This window comes from Patagioenas fasciata, chromosome 1 (genome assembly GCF_037038585.1).
Source record: "Patagioenas fasciata isolate bPatFas1 chromosome 1, bPatFas1.hap1, whole genome shotgun sequence".
In the NCBI taxonomy this organism is placed as follows: Eukaryota; Metazoa; Chordata; class Aves; order Columbiformes; family Columbidae; genus Patagioenas; species Patagioenas fasciata.
The window spans coordinates 46,083,019-46,104,757 of record NC_092520.1 but is presented as its reverse complement, the minus strand read 5'-3'; the positions used below and the strand labels follow the sequence as shown (position 1 = coordinate 46,104,757).

Here is a 21,739-nt window from a genome sequence, read left to right as displayed (position 1 = left end):
AGGAACTCCAGCATTAAGTAAGATGAAGAGAGGCTCTTGCTCCTATAAAAGCTCCTGCCTTGCTAGCGTTACAAACCAAATTAACAGGGTGCAAGGAACCGGTGCATCAGGGCTCAGATGCTGCATTGGTCACACCAGACTTCTTGCACCCAGGCCATAAGCTGATGCTCTGGTGCAGGGGCTCCTGGCGACGCAACATGGCTGCAAGGGCTGTCCCCACCGAAACCAGGAGTTCCTGAGCCTTACCTAACTACAGCTGGACACCTAAATACAACTGTCAGGCCGACAGACAGACAGACACCCTCAACAGGGCGAAGGATAAGCTCCCTGCGACGACCTACAGGCCCCAGGAGGCCCGAGCCCAAGCATGAATGACTTCAGGGCCCTCCACGGACGCCCGCGGGCTGCGGGACCCGTCCGGTGAGTCCCGGCCCCGCGCAGCAGGTGCGAGCTCCGGCCAGCCCCGGATTTCCCGGGGGCCGCGCAGGGGGCGGGGCGGCGCATGCGCCCGCCGGCCGGGCTGGCGGCGGGAGGGAGGTGGGGCCGGGGCGGCTGCGCGGAGAGGGCGGCGGCGCCGCCGAGGAGGAACTCCGGTGGAGAAGCGGCAGCCGCCGGCCTCCGCCCCCACCCCTGCCCCTGTAGCGGGAAGGGGGAAAAGAGTGGCTGGGCCCTCCTCCCCTCTCCCCGCTGTTCCGGAGGCACACGGTCTTGCCTAGAGCCCGGCGCGCCCGCCGGTGGGAGGGAGCGGCGGCCGGCGCTGCGCCCAGGGCGGAGGGCGAGTGGGCGGGCAGCCGGGATCCTGAGCCGCCGCTTGAGGGGAGGAGAGGGGTGTTCCCGCACCCCCGGCCCGGACCGAGTGGATGAGCAGCCTCCAGGGCGACGGCGGCGGCTTTTGCGGCCTCTCCATGGCTGGGCCCCGGCGGTGAAGGCAGCGAGAGCCGCCTGTGCCCGCCTCGCGCCGGGAGGCAGCGCAGCCACCAGGGGGCGGACGGGGAGGGGGATGAGCGCCGCAGCCGCCTCTGCGGGAGCCGCCGTCGCCGCCTGCACCGGGGCCGAGGGCGGCTTCTTCTTTTCTAGTGGCGCTGGTCCGGCGGGGCCCATGGGGCCCGAGGAGTGCTCAGCCGGCGGGCTGGGAGCCCTGCCAGGCGCCTTGGCGCCGCCGTCGCTGGGCTGCCGAAGCCGCTACCAGCTGCTGCTCTCTGGGAAGGCCCTGGCCGACAGATACCGGAAGATTTACACGGCGGCGCTGAGCGACCGGGAGCTGGGGAGCCACCCGGGCAGGTAACGCACGCCGAGTTCTCTCCCGGGCGCGACGGGCAGCCCCGGCGGCCGCCGCCACCCCCTCCCATCGTTGGCTGGGAGCGGCCCTCCCCGCGGCCCCGTGCATGCACGGCAGCGGCACGCTGCTCCGCTCCCGGCCGCCGCCCTCCTCATCCTCCTTCCTCGCCCCCTTATCAGACAGCGCGGTTGCCCCCGTTGCCTCTGATATGTGGCCCCCGCCGGGCCCCGGGAGACAGACGGGGGTGGTGATGTAACCCGGTGACTGCCCAGGTGCCACCCCCTGCCCGCCACCCGGGCCCTGCCGCTCGCTTGGCCGGCGTTACGGTGCAGATGGCGCTGCCACCCCCTTCCCGCGGCCCGGGCGGGGGGAGCAGTTACCTGTGCCCTCTCCCCTCCCCCAGCGCGGAGGCCAGGGGCTCCGTCACGCCCTTGCAGAGGATAGTGGTGTTAAGTCCCGCTCCGCCCGGCCTTCTGCGGCCGCCTGGGGGGATAGAGCGTTTCCTCACGGTGTCCATGTTGAGACCTCGGGCAGAGCTCGCTCCGGCCGGGGCCTGTCGTGTCACAGGGACGGGCTGAACCCTGTGGTCTCTACCGAGACGCGCCGCTGCCCTCGGGGCAGGGCACCGGCGGATCCCGCTAGCGGGACGTTGGTGGTTTGCCGTGTGTCGGAGCAGCCTTCAGGTGCCCTGCCTTATTTTACCTCCTTTTTCGGTGATCTCTCCCTCTGCCGCCTTGTCGGCGGCCCCGGTGTCTGGAGAGAGGCTGCGTCCAGGGGGAGCCGGGGGGGGGCTGGGGAGGAGTGCGCCGCACCCACCTCGTTCCCGAGTTCCTCCCGGAGGATCGCAGAATCACAGAATGTCAGGGATTGGAAGGGATCTCTAAAGATGATCTAGTCCATTCCCCTGGCCTGAGCAGGAACACCTAGATGAGGCTACCCAGGAAGGCGTCCAGGAGGGGATCGTGCCCCTCGGGGCTTCCATTCCGCCGGCAGCTGCTCGTCCTGCCAGCCAGCTCTCGGGCTCCGTCCCCGGGCCGCAGCAGGGTTGCCTGTTGCTCCTGCCGCGTTTCGCTCCCCTCGACCTGAGTGCTTGACAGAGGGACCGGGCCGGGAGGCGCCGTACGGTGCCGAGTGGCGGCGGGGAGGAGGCTGCGGGCTGGGGCGATGAGGGGCCGCGGCGGCAAAGCGCGACGCCCGTCGCCCCTCCCGCCGCGGACCCCAGCCCGGCCGGCCCCTCCCGGCGGCGGAGGAGAGGGTGGGGTGCCCGACCGGAGCCCCCTGCCTGGCGGCTGCTCGGTGTGAGCAGGGACGAGGGGCGGGTTTCCCCCCTTGGTGCCTGGGCGCTCCCCATTGTTTCTCTCCGGAGGTCGCTGAGGATGCGGATGACACGAAAACAGGCACCTTCCTGTGTTCTCAGCCTCTGCTGGCCTTAAGCTGTGGTGTGGGTGGCCCAATCGTAAGGAGAGCTTTGAGTCACCCTTGTTTTAAGTTTGTAAACGGTTGCAAAGCACTAGGTAGTTGGCCTTTTCGGTTTTGGGGTTGTATTTCTCAGTCTGACTGGAACAGCAGGGCTTATCTTCCCTGCACAGAAAGGCTGTGTCTGGGAGCAGGATGAACATAAGGAACTAAAAGAATAACATAACTTTCCCAATTTGCTTATGGCAAATCCTGGAAACATGGACTCTTAACATTGGCATTTGACATCTTTGCAATTACTGAGTTATTTTCACAGTGTATGACAGGGTAGCTATAGCTTTTTGTTGGTGTTTTGTTTGTTTGTTTTGTTTTTTCCTTATATAGACCTGTGTTTTCTTACCCCATATATTCCTTAGTTTAGAGCTCACGCTTCCCCCTTTAGATCTTCTCTTCCTACTTTTGAGCTTCATATCATATAATCCTGGGACTGCAAGTGCTAAGTGTAAGCAGATCAGCCATGCAGCTTCCCCATAGTGTTCAGATATTTGTCTGAGTTTTGCCTCAATGCGTCTGTATTTTTTTAAAGCTGTACTTTTGAATTTGTCGTGTTCTCCATGTTTTTTAATTTCAGAATAATTCAGCTGGCATCTCTAGTACTTAGAGTTGTATAAAATAATCGCTTTCGGTGGGTGTAAATATAAATGTTTGTTGTTCTTAATTACTGTTAACTACAAGGTACCATAGGTTGCATTATTTTGGGTTCTGTTTCTTATTACCAGGTTCTTATGAAAATACCAGTTAAAAGAACAGGTGGCATTTGTGGTTACGCTATGTTTTTATTCTTGAAAGCTACTTTTAGTCATATATCTGGGCTACCTTGTGTCATTTCACAGTAAATCAAAAGACCCAGATTCCTGGTGCAGAGGAAACAGGTTATATTAAGCTATTGGCAAGTAAATGGCAGTTAATACTGGTAGATACAGCGAACATGTATTGCAGGATGTTTGAGAGGAGTAATTTCAATAATCAGCTAGTTGCCTGCTCTGTCTCTTGGTACTCACTTTCAACATCTTTTGTATCAGGCTGATGGCAGCCAGTATACTGCTTGTGGTCTCCACACTTCAATTTGTGGTTTGAGGACTTCAGTCACCTGGTAGTCTTAAACAGAATGGTCAAAAATGCTTTTTACAAAAATGGTAAAAATCCCAAACATTTTCTGAAGAGATGCTGTGAAGTAATTTGTGACTGCATCTAGTTGCGGCAGTAGATAACAGTGCCAGATAAAGTTATTGGAGGTTACGATAATATAGTTGATAGTGGTTTTTATCTGTATGGAAAATCTGAAGCCTATTAATCTGCCACTAAGAGTGTGACTAGAAAAATATCTTGAAGTAGCTTAAAAAAACTAAATGAATTGGTTTATTAACATTAACAAAATTCTTCCTGTGCTCAGAGAAGACTCTCATTTGAAGAATGATGGCACAGCCTGCTTGTAATGTTTTGACACAGAATATTTGCTTCAATTCGTGCTTCCTGTGGTGTGACCAGCACCTGCCTCAGCAAGGGCTTTTATTCCAAACCTAACTTGATGAAGAACTAGAAAGCAGTATGAAAATGTAGGCAAGAAAATTAAACATTGTGGATATTATCTGAAAGTCACGAGTGAGATTAATTTCACATTTGCAAGGTGTTTGTGCTGGCTGTCATCTGAAAGTGATGAATATCATGTGTTGGGTAGGATGCGGTAATTGGCTTTGAAACAGAAGGAATGGTGCTTTGCATTCCCTTATGTGATACTGGCTACTGTGTTGCAAACACTTTGATCTCCGAAGGAGGTGGTTTGGCCGCTGCGCTTGTTCCCCCTGCCACGTTGACATAATTATTTATATAGTCTCTTACAGTCACAGATTAGAGACTCGCTCTGGGTTAAAATTAACTTGGCAAAAATGACTCGTGGTAATCCAGACTAATTCCCTGATCTGGCTCACCTTGTGATTTTGCTTGTGACACCACGAGGTGAAGGGCCACGCAAAGATCTGCGTGCAGAGAGATAGGAGCAGAGAAGCTGCTTTCTTGCTTTTGCCAGTCTAATGATTTCATGAAAGGAAGCAGAAAAAAATAGCTAATCCTGCAATGTAACATAAAACTGTCTTTGCTCAAATAACAGTGTTAAGAATCACACTACTGTTAGCAGTGGGAAATCGAGATTGGTTTGGAAGATGAATCTACTCTGAGTGTGTTTCATTTGTAGTCTCTGTTTTGTGGCTACTGAAAGATACAAAAATGACTAAGTAATGGCATAATGGCTAGTGTAGCCATGAAAATGTAAAACAGTACTAGGAAGTATGAGCCTCTTGAGAGGGCAGGTAAAAACTCTGTGCTGTTGGAGTGTGGTCTCATGTGCTGGGTTAACTGGAAGTCTGCTCTTTGTTACTAAAGTAATCTAAGTTGTTAACTCCTTTCAGTCCTGAAGCTTTGGATTTGCAAAGTAAGGCAGTAAACTGCTATTGCTGATTTTTCACATTTTTGCTGTCTTCAAATACACACTTTTTTTGCTATATTACTTAACTAACATCCTCACCTAGCTGAATTACTGCTGTTATCTATTATGCATCTCAGGGTTTTCCCTGAACTGTCAGTCCATTTATTCTTTTTCCTATGTATATACTACCAGAAGTACCAGTTAGTCTCTGTGTGTTCTTTGAGACTCTTTGTCAAGAATGGAGAATTACACAAATTTGTAATGGCTTTAGTGTAGCCTCTTTTGTAATGAAGATGTTCACTACATAACTTTGACTAACTTAAAATTTCAATATTACAATGACAATATACTCTAAAATGTTAGTAACATCATCACCAGGTCAAAGTGGCTTCATCTGTTTTACAACTTATCAAGTGATCTTTACCAAAAAGTTTTGTGTTTTTTTTTTTCCTTTTTTTTTTTTTTTTTTCTGTAGCACATCAATTCAGGTACTGTAAAAGTAACATCATGCAGATCCAAGAATTATTTCTGAATAGAATCTTCTTTGGTTCCATTTGCACTTTAAATTACTCGAGAGAACTGTGTCTGGATTTCTGTAGTAACATTAAGTATCAGAGATTCAGCAGTATTTATTGAATAATGTACAATATTGAAAATTTCTAATGCTCCTTTCTAGAGGGAGACATTATTTTTGAACTTGTCAGATGCTTAAATTTCGGTAGAAACATTCTATCATTCAAGTCAAAACCATCAGTCATTTGAAAATACAAATGCTTTTTGGAGGTTACTTTTTTGTCCATTACTTCATTGCTAAAGTTGCTTCATTTAACTTAGATCCTTCAGAGGAGAGAAGCTTCTATTTTTGTTGTGGGGATAAAACCCCCAAACAAATCTCATGTTGTGAAGTGGCTTGATTGAGATTAAGGAAAGTTTCAGTCATGACTGGAATGCAAGATTTCTGCTATTAACCAGAAATCGGATGGATGTTTTTCTACCCATTTTGGCTGAAGAAGAGGCAGACAACTTACTTTCATTTTGTGATAATTCTTTCTAGTAGATGATATACATCCTCTGCAGCAAATTGATCCATAGGTTAGTCTTCAGGCTTTTTGAAGTTAACACCAAGTCTTCCCATATGCCCCTTCTAATGCCCAGTAATGCAATTTTTATTTGGCCCTGTGAGATTTTAAGTATATATTTTTCCAATTTTATTGAAGAAATGCTACTGAAACACTTCATCTTTGCACTGCCAAGTTATTAAAGAATTTGCAGAAACCATGTTTAGAAAATTTAGATATGTGAGATTTGTGTTAATTTGATTGTTGGTGCACTAGAAAGCCTTGGTTTCTTCAGATCTAAAGCCTTTACAAAAGCTGGAAGCTGATTTTTGTTTGGAACTTTATAGTTTTTGTTTTTTTTAAAAAAGCATCATTGCAGAAAGTTTGGAAGCATTCATTTGATTGAAAAAATAAAGATTAAATACATAAACACTAACAAAATGGTAGAGATGTTCCTTGTGAAGTATTGTGCATTCCATATTCTGTTTTCCTGTTTATTCCTGTTTGCTGTGTAACTCCCTTCCAACTGGAATATTCTAGTCCATTCTATTCTTCTGGTTTGTTTTTTTTTTTCCAATTCTTATTTTTGTAAATGTCGTTTCTACCAAAAAAAAAAAAAGTTAAACAAGTTAAATAAGTCCTTATGTAAACTTAAAACTTCATTCAATTGGAAAATTTGTTGTGCTGTTGAGTCTTACGTTAAGCACACCTGTGTATTAGAAAAACTGATAAGAGTTGCTGTGTGCTGTAGGCTTTAGCTGCAGTATAGTGAAATATTGTGCTGTTGGTTAATAGGGATTAACTAGTGACTAAACTGTATTTTTAATTTATATTTTGATAAGGAAAACTGTTTTACATAGTAGTTCTAAAAATGTTGTAGTGATTGCTTTGTCTAACACTGTATTTGTGTTAGTGTAGAAAGCATAATAATGGAAGCTGGAAAGAAGCTAATAATGTTGAGAGGCTTAAGATGTTTATTTTATTAGTGTGTGTGTATATATATATACACACACATATATGTACATATATATACACCATAATTTATATACAATATTTGAAAAACTATAAAACCTGGAATCCAGGAGAATATTCAGGTTTTGTGGGTTGATAGAAATGTGTCCTTTTCACAAAAATAGAGACTGAGACAGCCTTAGAAGTCTACTGATGCTAGCAGACAACTTTGTCTTTTGTAGTTGTGCACCCTTTGGCTCCTTCCTTTGGAAGGAGAGTGCACAGTTTGCAAAGGAGTTGGTGCATGTGATTTAATCACTTTGTGTGATTTTGTGTGTGTGGTGTGTTTTGTGTTTTTTTTTTTTTTCCCTTTATTTGTTTTGGGTTACAAAATAACACTGTGTGGAACTTTTTGCTCTTCAGTCAAAAGTTCAGTTGTACGCCAAACTGGAATTGAACTGAAGCTATAAAAAACTGTTAAACTATTTTTTTACTTTTTTTTTTTTTTTAGCATTGGGAATGTGCTTGTGTGAGAGCGTGTCAGGTATTAATAGTAGAAGCTACAGTGCTTGTGCTGTTAAATAGTGACATTCTGAATGCTCACCTGTGGAGAGATTGATGTGTTCTCTTCCTAGTCAATTTGTTACTGAATCCTGTGTATTCGGTACCTAACTATTTAGCCGTAATATTTTGGTCATTATTGGTTGAGCGTTTTTAGTGTTCACATGCTAATTATCTCAGGAAGTGTTTTTTTTTTTTTTTTACTAAGGTAGTACTAATGACAGCAGGTCATTGGCTCTTTTTCAGTTTCCATTACCCGCTCTTAGGTTTTGGCATCCTTGTAGATGCTTTTCAAGTGTAGGGAAGGCCTTACATTGTTTTCCTTTATTGCTAGGTTAATTCTTGATGTTTGATGATCTCTTGATATTGTTACTGCTTTTGAGGATCTTGGCTGCTCAGGTGTGCTCCAAAATAACGTATTTCATGTGTTTAAAACTTTTAAAATAATTTATCCTTTCTGATTGTCGGATTTGGGATTACAGATTAGAATATTTGTGGGAATAAGGTTGTAGGTGTTGGTGTCTGTACAATGGCAAAATTCCTAAGAGTGGAAGCTCTTATGGCTGAAATATTAGCATTATAGTTTTGGTAATTAAATCCATGTGAGGTCATGGCATGTTTTTTTTTATTCCTGTGGACAATAAATTCTCTTCCACTTTAATCCAGCAAACATTGCTTGAACATTCTGCTGACATACGCAAGAATTAGGGATTTTATTATGCAAACATAAGTAAATGTAATTCCTAAGTGGAATCAGCATATTAGATTTTCAGTGATTGTGGTTTTTTCTGCTTAATATTTTAACCATCTACTGTTTATATTTTCTTTCTAATTTATTTCAAAATGGCTACAGCTGACAATTTAAGCAATAATGAAGGAATTATTTTTGCTTAAGTGAAATTGGACTTGGCTTCCATTTTTTCAAAGGCCTTCAAGTTCTCTTGGCCGTTTTCATATTAAATCTGATTTCCTGTGCTCAGCTATCTTCTGACTTTCTAATCTGTGTGTCCCTGGGATTCTTACACCTAGTTATTTGAAACCATTTGAATGTTCTATTTTTTATTTTTCCTTTTATGTTGTTGGTTTGTGATGGGTTTTTTGCATGTTCTCTTTATTTTGTTTTTAAACAGGGAGGAAATGCCAGTTCAAGTTTCAGTTTCAATTACGCTGTCTGCTTGGGCATGCTGGTGGTCTGGTTGGTGGCAAAGATAAGCAGTTAAAGTTAGGCTGGAGCTGGTGCAGTTTAAGAAGTGATTCCTGCATACTTAAAAGCTTAATGTTGATTTTGCGTTTCTGCTATGTTAACCACCAGTTGTAGGGGTTTGGTTTTGTTTTTCCTCTCGTGTTATGATCTTCCTCCTGGTCAAAATATTCTGAAGATGTTTCTTTAGTGAATTCTTTTCCTGCCATATGACTGTGTATGTTTCATCCAACCCACAATTTAAAGACTATTGATGTCTTTATAGAAGGCACATGTGACTTATCTGTAATACAGTCTTTGGTGCTGAAGTTCTTAGTGCAAACTCTTTTCCACGTCGTTTGTTTACTTTGGAAACTATCACTTGCAGCATTTCTTAAATACATGGTTGCATTTTTGTCTTTTTCTTTCTTACTTTGTTTGCCGTAAACACTGCTTCACACTGAGGTGTTGGTTGAAATAGTAGTATTATGATTAACTGAAGTTTTTATATTGTAAATATACTCTTCCACAGCTAATATTTCCCAGGGGTCTTTCACAGCCAATTCCTACCATTGTGCCCCTCCCAAGGATGAATACTAGAAATTTGCACAGGTGAATGGCCTCCCTGTGCTGTAAGTGACTGCATTAAGGTATATGGTTTCTGTACATTTAGATTTAATGTTTCATATGTTATGGAGCATATTACTATGCTTAACATGTTTTTTTCTTAGTAGCAAGTATATAATAGTAAATAGCATGTTATAGCCCACTGCCTCCATTCAGGCTGATGAATGTGTTGATGGACTTAATTAGTTTTTATTGTTGTAACTGATTTAAACTTCTTTGCATCTGGTATATCTATGACTACTTTGGTCTGAAAATACTGTGAGGATTTTTCTTTTGTTATTTATTTGATGAATCTAAATCTATACCACTTGTACACCATAGAAAAGAAACAAAACTTTAGCTTCCTTGTCCCTACATATCACTGGAGACCTGTAGTTAGTTTAGTGCTGTTCTCTATTTTCATTTTCTTACCTTAATTTTCCTTAACTTGTATTCCCACACATAGTTGTCTAAGGCAGTGGTTTTGAACTGAGGCTTTTGAACTCTTGGAGAATACTTTATAGATTCCATGAAAGGGCGTTGTGGTTTAACCCCAGTAGGCAGCTCAGCACCACAAGCTGCTTGGTCACTCTCCCTGCAGTGGGATGGGAGAGACAGTTGGAGGAATAAAAGTGCAAAAACTTGTGAGTGGAGATAAATATTAATAGGTAGAGCAAAAGCTGTGTGCAAAATAAGGAATTCATTCACATCAGCAGGCTGGTTTTTAGCCAGCTCCAGGAAAAGCAGGGTGCTATCATGCATTATGGTTACTTGGGAAGACAAGCCCCATAACTGTGAATATTCCCTCCTTCCTCTTCCTTCCCTCAGCTTTATATACTGAGCATGATGTCATATGGTATGGAATATGCCTTTGGTCAGTTGGGGTCAGCTGTCCCAGTTGTGTCCTCTCCCAACTTCTTGTGCTCCCGCCAGCCCACTTGCTGGTGGGGAGGTGTGAGAAGCAGAAAGAAAGGGCCTTGACTCTGTGTGAGCCCTGCTCAGCAACAGCTAAAGCACAGGTGTGTTATCAGCTCTGTTTCCATCACAAATCCAGAACACACAAGCACCATGCAAACTTCTCTGAAGAAAATTAACTCTCTCCTAGCCAAAGCCAATACAGAGAAAGAAAGATAAGGTCAGAAAGTATAAGACTGTTGTTTGTAGTTTAAATTCATGGGAATGATCCAAACCGCTTCTGAAAAATTCTGTAAGTTTGAAAATGAAAATAATTGGAAGTCTCTTCGCTAACTTGTGCTGCAGTGCCATAGTGTTTAGATGTTTTTGGTTGTGATCTCTATCAGTCTGGAAGAATGTCTAGCTAAGAGTTTTAGCCTTAACAAGGTCAAAGCCTGAATTCTTCCTTTTACTTCTGCAGTGTTGTCCATGTTGCAGTTGATAACATCACTCTTCTATTGCTGAGCCTTTAAGCCAACGAATGTCTTTATGCAAATCTGCAGCCAGTCATTTACATTACATTGAGATGAGCTTGTTCTTACAGAAATATCCTGTTTTTTATTATTTCAGCCTCTTATTTTGACTGTTTTATGAGTTAAGTGTGTAGTTATTTATGACTCACTTCTTATCTGGTTTTGCCTTTCCTTTCTCTTCTACTAGCCAATGCACTATGCTTTTTAACGAATGTGCTCATACGTCTTCATTATGCTAGTATGTTTTCAGACTAGTCATGTCTCTATTCCATTTCTCTTCAAACCAGTCAATTATCTATCCCATTTTATTTCTAGCATATAGTATTCTACAAGGTTGAACATTGACAGCTGTAAACTGTCATTAACTACTCGTAATGTGCTTTTTCTTAATAAGTACAATTCTTCCTAAACTTAATGGAGCATTTTCACTCAATTAAAATTTTGCTGACATAATTCTATGTAAGATAGCTCTGTATGCACTTTGGTTTTGGTAGTTGCATTTAGATAGGAAAGTGGCCAAAAGCGTGGACATTGTCATCTTTTTTATGGTTGAATGTCATTTTTATTAAAACAAAAAAAATTAGAGACCTAAAAATGTGAAGGTTAAGAGATCTAGAAATAGTTTACACTGAAAAAACTTGAGGTAGAATATTTTCCTTGCATGTGTTCTTACAGATCTAATTTCATAGATGATATTATAGTGAATAAAGAAAAATGAGATTATTACAGAAAAGAAATTACAACTGTCAGTGGTTGTACTGAGAGACCATTCTCTGTGTGGAGAACACTTTGTAGGGCTGCTTTCTTGTGTGTTTTCTTTGTTTAGGTGAGATAGATTTATGCTGTTTTGGAAACCTTTTCAGTTATAAAACATATCCAGATACTGTTTTGTACTTTTGTCATGGTTAAATGAAAATCAGATGCATTTTACCTGTCTAGTTGGCTTTTAATTTCATTTGTAGAGCCTGCTGTATTTATGTTCCAGATTGTATTGGAGAGACCTTAGAAAGAATATTCAAGAAGCTGGAATAATTCCTTTCTTTCTTAAGCCTTCAAAATTTCAGCTTTGAGGGGAAAAAAAAAAAAGCTAGTTGTTTTACAAAGTTAATGTGATAGTAAAGATGATACAGATTGATGTCATAGTCTTGAAAAATAGTTCCAAGTTACAAAACTAAACTCATTACCAAAAAGATATGCAATTTCAGCTCACAAGCGGTAGCACATTGAAATCCCGCCTGAATGATCGAGTAGCAAGATGGGCTTTTTCTTCTTGATCGGAGTGGGCAGGGGGAAGTTCCAGAACATGGTCATGGGGCTGTTGGTCTTACCCATCTTCCAGGTATTTATGTCTTAACTGTATGTAACTCTGTGTTCCACCCCAGGCAGTGTTCTCTCGAATCTGTCAGTTTCCTTCTGTTTTGAGTTTTCTTAACCTTTTCAGATGCCTTAGAAGCCCAGTATAGCCTGTCATACTATACTGTCTCTATTTTCCTCTAAGCGTGTCTTAATTGGATTGCAGTTGATGTTCCTTACCCTGATTTATGGTTTTAGGTGACAGGATTTTGATGATTTTTCCATTTGTAGATACACTGCTTAAGTCCTGACTTATCTTTATATTGCATGGGTGAAAAGTCAGGTCAGAATGCTTGATTAATAATGCAAAGAAGATAGTGCATGAGTTGGTAGTGGTTTGGAGTGTGTGCACATGGCTGTTGGAATGACAGTTGAGCTACTGCCCACTTTACTGAAAATCTGGGTTCCTCAAGTGTTAGATCTCGGGCTTACTAAATGAAGATGATATCAATAATTTTAAATATTTGAGGTCATCTGAGGATAATATTATTGTTATCAATCAAAAAATACCAAGCTTTTATTAATTGGGGAAAAAGTTGATTGTGTTCTCTCGTGTTTTGAGATCTGCCTTTCCAGATGAGCAGTTTTCCTCTTCAGTGATTCTCACTGCTGAGTTCCTTAAAAAAATCTGTAGCCCTTGATGAAAAATAATAGTACTCCCAGTAGTTTTCAGTAGCAGTAGGTAATCTACCTTAGGGGCAGGGAGAGCAGTGGATGTTCGCAACCTCAGCTTGATTAAGGATTTTGACACTGTCTAGAATAGAATAGAATCCCAGAGCTAATGAAGTACAGATTGGGTAAGTGGACAGTGAAGAAGATGGAGAACTGGCCAAATGAGTGGGCCTGGAGGTTTGTGATCAGTGACCTGAAGTCCAGCTGGAGGCAAGTCATAGGTAGTGAACCCTAGGAGCTGGTACTAGGACCAGTCTTTGTTTTATGACCTGGATGCTGGGACAGAGTGCACCCCTAGTGAGTTCATAGGTAGTACAAAACTGAGAAGAGTTGCTCCTTCATCCCGTGGTTGTGTTTCCATCCGCAGGGACAGGCTGGAGAATTGGGCTAAGAGGAGTTTCATTAAATGCAACAAGTAGAAATGCAGAATCCTGCACCAGAGGAGGAATAACCCCGGGGGGGCTGACCAGCTGGAAGGCAGCTCTGCAGAGAAGAGGCTTTGCATACTGGTGGACAACAAGTTGACCATGGGTCAGCAGGTTGGGCAAGGTGTTCTCTCCTCAGCACTAGTGAGGCTGCATCTAGAGTGTTGAGCTCTGGGCTTCCCAGTACAAGAGCAAGAGAGACATACTGGAGAGAGTGCAGTGCAGGGTCACAAAGGTAATTAAGGGTCTGGAATGTGTATCTTGTGAGGAAGGGCTGAGAGCTGGGACTGTTCAGCCTGGAAAAGAGAAGGATCAGACTGGATCTTATCAATGTAGGGAGAGAATGAAGAAGAGGGAGCCAGACTCTTCTCAGTAGTGCCATCAACAGGACAAAAGGCAATGGGCACAAATTACAAATAATGAATTTCTACCTGAACACATGAAAGCACTTTTTTACTGTAGGGGTGGTCAAGCACTGGAACAGCTTGTACAGGGGAAGTTGTGAGGTCTCTATCCTTGGACATCTTAAAATCCATCTTCACATGGTACTGGACAACCTACTGTGACTGGCCCTGCTTGAGCAGAGAGGTTCGTGGAATTGGCCACAGAATTACAAAATTGTTGAGGTTGGAAGGGACCTCTGGAAGCCATCTGGTCCACCCTCTTCTGCTCAAGCAGGCCCACCCAGCACCATGTCCAGGTGGCTTTTGAATATCATAAAGGATGGGAGGTCCACAACCACTCTGGGCAACCCTCACAGTGAAAAAAGTGTTATGCTAAGAGTTTCCTTTTAACCTGAATGATTCTGTGATTTTTGTAATTCCTAGGAAAACACACAACAAAGAGAAGGGATCTGTATGAAGTTTACTTGTCTGCCTTCTGACAGGAGGTGTCACAGGGAGCAAATACATGGAATGCTGAACAATTAGTTCTTGCAGCAGAGCTGTGTTGCAAGATGTGGTCATCATGTTACTGGAAACTTTTATTGGACCTCCATTGCTATAGCTCAGTGGAAGTGGATATGGGGGGAACTGAAAAGGTAGCAACAGCTGTACATTTAAATAAGTTAAATCTACGTGTTTGTGCTAACACTCTTGTAGGTAGAACTGCATGGTAACAAGATCCAAATGTAAGTAATTTATTACTTAGAGTATTTTTAAGCTATATTAAGGTCTTTTGTGTATCAGTCTTGCTGACGTTGGTGGGTATCTAGTGGCAATTTGTCACTTTTTTGGAGATATTACTCCATAAACCGTAGCTTTCCTCTTCTGCAACTTGTCTTCCACTTTTGTTTTGTTTTGTTTTGCTAGCAGATATCATATTCAAAATTCTAATGCATCACAGCAGGCAAAAATATGGTCTGTGAGCCAACTGCTGTACAAGTGAGCTACTTTGGCTGCGATTTTGGCAGCAGCAGTAACTTATTTTTCCTACCCTGCCCGCAGCTGTGCAAAGAGGAAGGGAAGGTCAAGCTACTGCTTCATGGAGGTATTTTTCATGAAGTACTTCACAGAGCAAGTGTTGCCTCGACAGAGATGTTCTAACACCCAGGGATACTAAGCAGTGGCTACAAAATTTTGTTTGCAAAAGGTGTTCCATCTGAAGAGTTCTGTAGATTTTTGTTGCCAAGTTACAGTGAAAGGATTTAGATGAGTTTATTTCTTCAGAAATGTACATTCTTGGATTTTTTTCTACTTGTGGTAAAGTAACATTTTGAATCAGTTTGTGATAGAACTATATGGTGTAATATATACTCTGTGTGCATGTATATTTCATAAAGCTTGTTAATACTTAGTTTTGCACTACACTGAGAGGCTTTATGTTTTTATGTATAACGCACATTTGTGTGCCAGGTTTCAGTTTGTATATGTGTATTTTGTTGCCTGTTAACTATATTATGGCAAGTCATTTTGGAAACTTGATAAGTATTATTGTAGGTGATATGAAAAATGAAGCATTAAAAAGCTTTTGGAACTATGGCTTGTAAGCAGACGTTTATCATAACAAGAGCAGATTGGGTTTTTTGGGTGGTATTTATTTCCCTCCTTCTTGCAGTCTATTGACACTGTCCCCTTGGTTGAAAGCGTGTTGGATATTTCAGTGACAGAAGGAATGATTAGTTGTGGCTACTTAGTCATAAGTATCTGCAAAGGCAAAAGTGAAGCAAGAAAAGCCTGAGGACAGTTCAGTAGGGTACTTTACAGAATCACAGAATGTTAGGGATTGGAAGGGACCTCAAAAGATCATCTAGTCCAATCCCCCTGCCAGAGCAGGAACACCTAGATGAGGTTGCAAAGGAAGGCGTCCAGATGGGTTTTGAATGTCTCCAGAGAAGGAGACTCCACAACCTCCATGGGCAGCCTCTTCCAGTGTTCTGTTGCCCTCACTGAGAAGAAGTTATTTCTCAAATTTAAATGGAACCTCCTGTGTTCCAGTTTATACTCATTGCCCCATCTCTTATCATTGGTTGTCACCGAGAAGAGCCTGGCTCCATCCTCATGACACTTTACATATTTATAAACATTAATGAGGCCACCCCTCAGTCTCCTCCAAGCTAAGGAGACCCAGCTCCCTCAGCCTTTCCTCATGCAGTAGATGCTCCGTTCTCTTAATCACCTTCGTGGCTCCATGCTGGACTCTCTCCAGCAGTTCCCTGTCCTTGCTGAACTGAAGGGCCCAGAACTGAACACAATATTCCAGGTGCGGTCTCACCAGGGCAGAGCAGAGGGGAAGGAGAACCTCTCTCAACCTACGAACCACCCCCTTCTAATACACCCCCGGATGCCATTGATCTTCTTGTCCACAAGGGCACAGTGCTGGCCCATGGTCATCCTGCTGTCTACCTGGACTGCCAGGTCCCTTTCCCCTACGCTGCTCTCTAATAGGTCATTCCTCCACTTATACTGGAACCTGGGGTTGTTCCTACCAAGATGCAAGACTCTACACTTGCCCTTGTTAAATTTTTCCCCGCTCAACTCTCCAGCCTGTCCAGGTCCCGCTGGATGGCAGCACAGCCTTCTGGTGTGTCAGCCACTCCTCCCAGCTTGGTGTCATCAGCAACCTGCTGACAGTGCACTCTATTCCCTCATCCAAGTCATTGATGAATATATTGAATGGTACTGGTTCCAGTACTGACCCTTGAGGCACTCCACTAGATACAGGCCTCCAACTGGACTCTGCCCCATTGACCATGACACTCTGGCTTTTTTTTTTTTCAACCAGTTCACAGTCCATCTCACTACTCAATAATCCAGTACACACTTCCTCAGTTTAACTGTGAGGATGCTGTGGAACACAGTGCGAAATGCTTTACTGAAATCAAGATAGACCACATCCACCGCTTTGCCATCATCTAGCCAACTGGTTATGTCCTCATAAAAGTCTGAGGTTGGTCAAGCATGACTTCCCCTTGGTTGAAGCCATGTTGACTGCCCCCTTTAGGGCAACATCTAAACATGGTGAACAGTTGCTGTGTCCAGTTGACTTGAACCCCTTTCACACTAATTGGTAGATTTGTGTTGGAGGGAGTTTAATGGAATAACCCAGAAGTGAACCAGGGACAGAAACTAGGAGTTAAGTAGTACAGATTTGACCTAGTACTTGAGCCATTTTCTGAGCATCTCTCATTTAACAGTTTTCAATGAAGTCTTATGGCACCTACTCTTAAGTGACACATTCTGTATGCCAGCTTTGTAGAAAGTATATAGCATTTTGATTATGCGAGTTGTTTACTTTGAGTTGCTCTTTGGTGCATGTTGTAAGGCAATTTCTTGTTGCAGATACTTAGGATTCTTGGCAGCTGAAGTAACAGTGGTGCAGAGATCGCATTGAGGTTGGGGAAATCAAAGGAGATTTTCATTGGAATGACACTTAATGCATAGCTGAATATCGGAGTTTTTATACAGGGAGGCTTGTAGGAGAAAATAATTGCTTTCAGGTGGAAGTAAGGCTGCTGAAGGTTGTAACTTCTGTAAATGTGGTGATGTACCAAAATGGGGAGTATGCGAAGACAAGCAGCAACTTCGTTTTACAACGATATTCAGTGTTTGCATTTTGTCACTGGTACATCTTCATCTCCTTGCCAACATCCAGAATCCACATATTTCCTTTGCTATTTAGTTCCTTGGTCATAAAACCTCTTCATCTATCGATTACGCCATTAAAGGTCTGCCCTCTTCCTTTGTTTTGTTTCTTATCGTTGTCAACTCCCTCATGTGAGCCATTGCTTATTTGTCCCAGACTGATGTTGAACCTTTTCTTTCCTTTGTTTTCCTTTGGCTTTATGTTTGCCAGGTGCTTTTCAGTTGTTAACAGCAAATCTGGATGCCAGTAAAATACAATTAAAAACCAATTTATTTATTGCAATAAGGGAGGGAATATGGTCCCACAATTTTGAGATCTCGCCAGATCTTCTGATCAGTGTTGATAACCATTTTTCTTTAGTATTCCCTTTCCTATATTTTGGAACCTGTATAGTTGAGCCTCTGTAGCAATGAAACAGTGAATAGTAAGTTTCTTGCTGACAAGTGTGCTGGTGTTTATCAGCTGCGGTTCTTCATTGTTTTATTTCGTATTAAGATGCCTTGAAGCTAGAATACAAATTAACAGCTGTTTGGGAGCACTTTGGAGGATGGAGTAAATGGCATGGGAGACAGGCAAGCCCAGCAGAGGCTGTGGATTGCTTTGATGTCTCTCAATGGCTCTGCCCTTTATTTGTGTGATCTCATGTCAGATTAACTGCTTACAGGAGGAAAAAAAAATCCTCAAAATATATGTTGTAGTTCATCAGAAGAGAACCTCCACAGTTGAAAACTCTGATGCAGATCTGATGGAAAAAATAGCTTTGCCTTATAGTGAGTTAAAACAGTTGCAATTGGTGATGAAGGCAACAGAAAGAAGAGGCTAGGAAGCAGTTGGCTATTTTCATAAGTATGATGAAATTCCCCCTTAGAGTGGCTGGAAAAACTGGCTGGGGCAATTTCAGAGCTATTAGGAATTACTTTGGAGAATTCACAGAGAATATATAGGGTTCTAGAAGACTAGTATAAAGCAAATTATTGAAGAGTGCCTCACTAAAAAAATGGGTAAAGAAGGACTCCAGGTACTCTAGAACAGTTTTTGTTGACTACGTTTCTAAAAGTACTGGAAAAATTTTGTTATATAAATGGTAGTGATAAATTAGGCACAAAATTGGTTTATGATGAGCCCTAGATTGGAAATTTAGTATTTAGCCACTATTAACAGTTGTTTAAAACTATGTTTTCAAAAAATATAGAAAATAATTAGCATTTCACTGAAAGAAATCTTAATTTTAAATGCTAAGCTTTTTCTAAAATAAGATGATTGAGTTTGGACCCAGTGCCATGTAGTCTATATTTCAATTCAGAGCTTGCTCTGAACTGAACCAGACCTTAGAATATCTTGTTACAGCAGATCAGCTGGGAGTATACCAGAGCTGTACTTCTAGCCTTCAGGAAGAAGCCTGTGCTCATCTTCAAGCCAATGTGAGAAAAGCTGCTGTTGCTCTTGTTGTCTCATTGGCCAGACTGTAGCTTTCCTCAAGAGGAATTTCTGGGTGTGTCTATTTGGCTGCTCCTCTTCTAGATGGAACTACTCTAAGGTGGGTTTAGAAGTACCCAGGAAACCACCGTGGAGAGCTGCTGTGGAACGCTGGACATTAGGAAAAGGTTCTTCACCCAGAGGGTGGTGGAGCACTGAAACAGGCTCCCCAGGGAGGTGTCACAGCCCCAAGTCTGAAAGTGTTCAAGAAGAAACTGGACAACACCCTCAGACACATGGTGTGAACTGTGGAGTTGTCACATGCAGGGACAGGAGTTGGACTTGATGATCCTTATGGGTCCCTCCCAACTGAGGACGTTCTATGATTCCAAGGGGTGGCTGTTGGGGGAAGCGTGTGAGAAGAGGTGGCAGCTCCTGTGCTGCCTCTGGATCTGTCCGAGGTCCTGAAATGTGCAGTCTCATCAGACACAATTTCAGTGTTGGAATTGAGATTGTCGATGAAAAAGTTCATTGAGGATGCAAAGATGGGAAAGGTTGCAGGTACTCTGAAGATAATAACCTCCACAAATGATTAGCGTTAAGAAAAAAATCAGTAAGCACAAATGTAAAATAAAAAGTGAATAAAATGTAAGGTAGAAGTTCCTCATGACGTTCTACACATCGTTTAGAATTATAAAGTGGATGTGAGTCAGTGGTGTCATGCTGTTGGAGTGTTTTGTTGTGTTGGGGTTTGTTTGTTTTTCAAAATGCATGAGAGACATGTTTTTGTGTAGGAAACCTGAAGTACTTCTTGAGCTTTGTTGCACTTCAAGATTGTGTGGCTTATTTTGTCTTTTTTTTGTGTGTGTTTTTTTTTGTTTGTTGTTTGTTTTCTTAACAAGAAGGACTAGTTATGAGTATGAGAGAACAGGGAAATTAGATGTCAGTGATGTAAATGATTTGTGGTTTATGCTGAAGGAACTGAGACTGCTTCATTGACTGAAGACTTAATTCTTGTCAGACTTGAAATCAATTCAAGTAAACTGTTGAAAAAGAGGAAAATTAACTGACTTTTCTACAATAAAGACATAAAAAATGGCTTTTATTTGCCATAAGGGTGATTTAGAAAAGATTTCACAAAGAGCTTTCTAGTAGGATTATTTAGGACATGGTGGAAGTGTGGTCATTGGCAGTGTTTAATATCTCCACAGGGAAAACACCTGTCAGGAATAAAGTAGAATTTGACTATTCCTGTGCTGGACCTCAGAATGGAATGACTGACCTTTTGAGGACCTTTCCAGACACTGTTCTTAGTGTTTCTAGAGTACCTTCCACTTGTCTAACTTCATTTTAGATTGCCTAGGGACATGCACCAGTTTTCTGTACCACTGAAGTTTAGAAAAGTCTTGTACACAGTATCCACATTGACCCATCTGCACAGATAAACTCTTGTTGCATGTAGGCGTGTTCTTTTTCACGCACTTCTTGGTATACCCTTCAGAATTGGTTATATCCAAGAAGGTGTTCATTGATTCACATGACTGGCTTGTCTTAAAGCAGCCATATATTTTAAGTGTGATAAAGTAGTTTTCATCCCTTGTTCTCTTGTTAGCTTTGCATAGTATGGTAGGCTTGATTATGCTGACTAATTCCCATAGAAGTCTGCTCTTATGCGTGAATTTGCTGTATGTTTGCTGGTCCAGACGGTGAAAAGATGAAAAGCTCAGTATATTCTTGGAAGCATAATCAGACATGTGGCATAGCACCAGGAAAAATGCTAAACTCAGAATAAGAAAAAAATATGTTCTCTTTCTACAATATATAAGCACATTTGTTGTGCAGTCACGTTTTACTTTAGTATGTGAGCAAACAATGAGGATCACAGAATAGTTGAGATTGGAAGGTATCTCTGGAGACTGTCTAGTTCAGCCTTCCTGCTTAAAGTAGAATCAATCGGAGCAGCTTGCTCTGGACATTGTCCAGTTGGATTTTGATATCTTCAGGGATGGAGAATCTTTAGCTTCTCAGGGCAACCTGTTCCAGTGTTTGACCATTCTAACAGTTCTTATGGTTAAATGGAACTTCCTGTATTTCACTTTTTTTCCCATTGTCTGTTGGCCTGTAACTAGATATTACTCAGAAGAGTCTGACTCCATTGTCTATACTCTTTCCCATCAGGTATTTATCAACACTGAGAAAATTCCACTCCCCTCCCCCAAGTTTTCTCTTTTCCTAGCTTCAGCTCTTCTTGCTGTGTTTCTTCTCATATGACAAGTGCTCCAGTGCCTTAGCTTTGTAATGACCGTTCTCAGGACTTGTTCTGGTAAGGAATTTTCCCTTGTACTGGGGACCCCAAAACTTGTCACGGTACCCCAGAGGTGGTGTTGCCAGTGCTGTGTAGAGCATGAAAGCTAAGTCCCTCAACCTGCCAGCTTTTCCTAACTCAGCCCTGAAGGCTGTGTGCTTTCTTTGCTTCAGGGATGGTATTAGTGGTTCATGTTCAATATACCCACTGTGAGGACTTGTAGGTCTTTTTCTCTAAAACTACTTTTCAGTCAGTTGGCTGTCAGTTTGTACAGGTGCCTGAGGTTACTCCTCCCCACATGCAGGACTTTGCATTTCATCATTTGTTAAACTCGATGAGCTTACTGGTAGCCCATTTCTTCAGTCTGTTGAGGTCCCTCTGTTTTATCAACCGCACCTCCAAGTTTTGTAATACCTGCAAACTGTTTTTAATCTGCATTCTGTCCCATCATTCACAGCTCTTTGACTCTAGCAATTTGGCCTGGTTTTAGTCCATGTTTATGTAGCTTGTACTTCACCAGTTTGT

General features: G+C 42.7%; 1 protein-coding gene across 20 annotated transcripts in view; it reads left to right on the top strand.

Annotated features, from left to right (window-relative positions):
* The first annotated feature begins 524 nt into the window (after positions 1-524).
* MYCBP2 (MYC binding protein 2) overlaps positions 525-21,739 on the top strand; it is a 200,431-nt gene continuing 179,216 nt past the window's right edge. For 14 of the 20 annotated variants that reach the window (XM_071806406.1, XM_065829563.2, XM_065829741.2 and 11 more), the window contains exon 1: positions 526-1,281. In XM_071806406.1, the coding sequence (XP_071662507.1) occupies positions 1,001-1,281 (281 nt within the window). In that variant the 5' untranslated portion in view covers positions 526-1,000. Of the gene's footprint in view, positions 1,282-21,739 lie in introns of all 20 variants that reach the window. The other 6 variants (XM_071806388.1, XM_071806378.1, XM_071806435.1 and 3 more) reach the window with 1 other exon arrangement.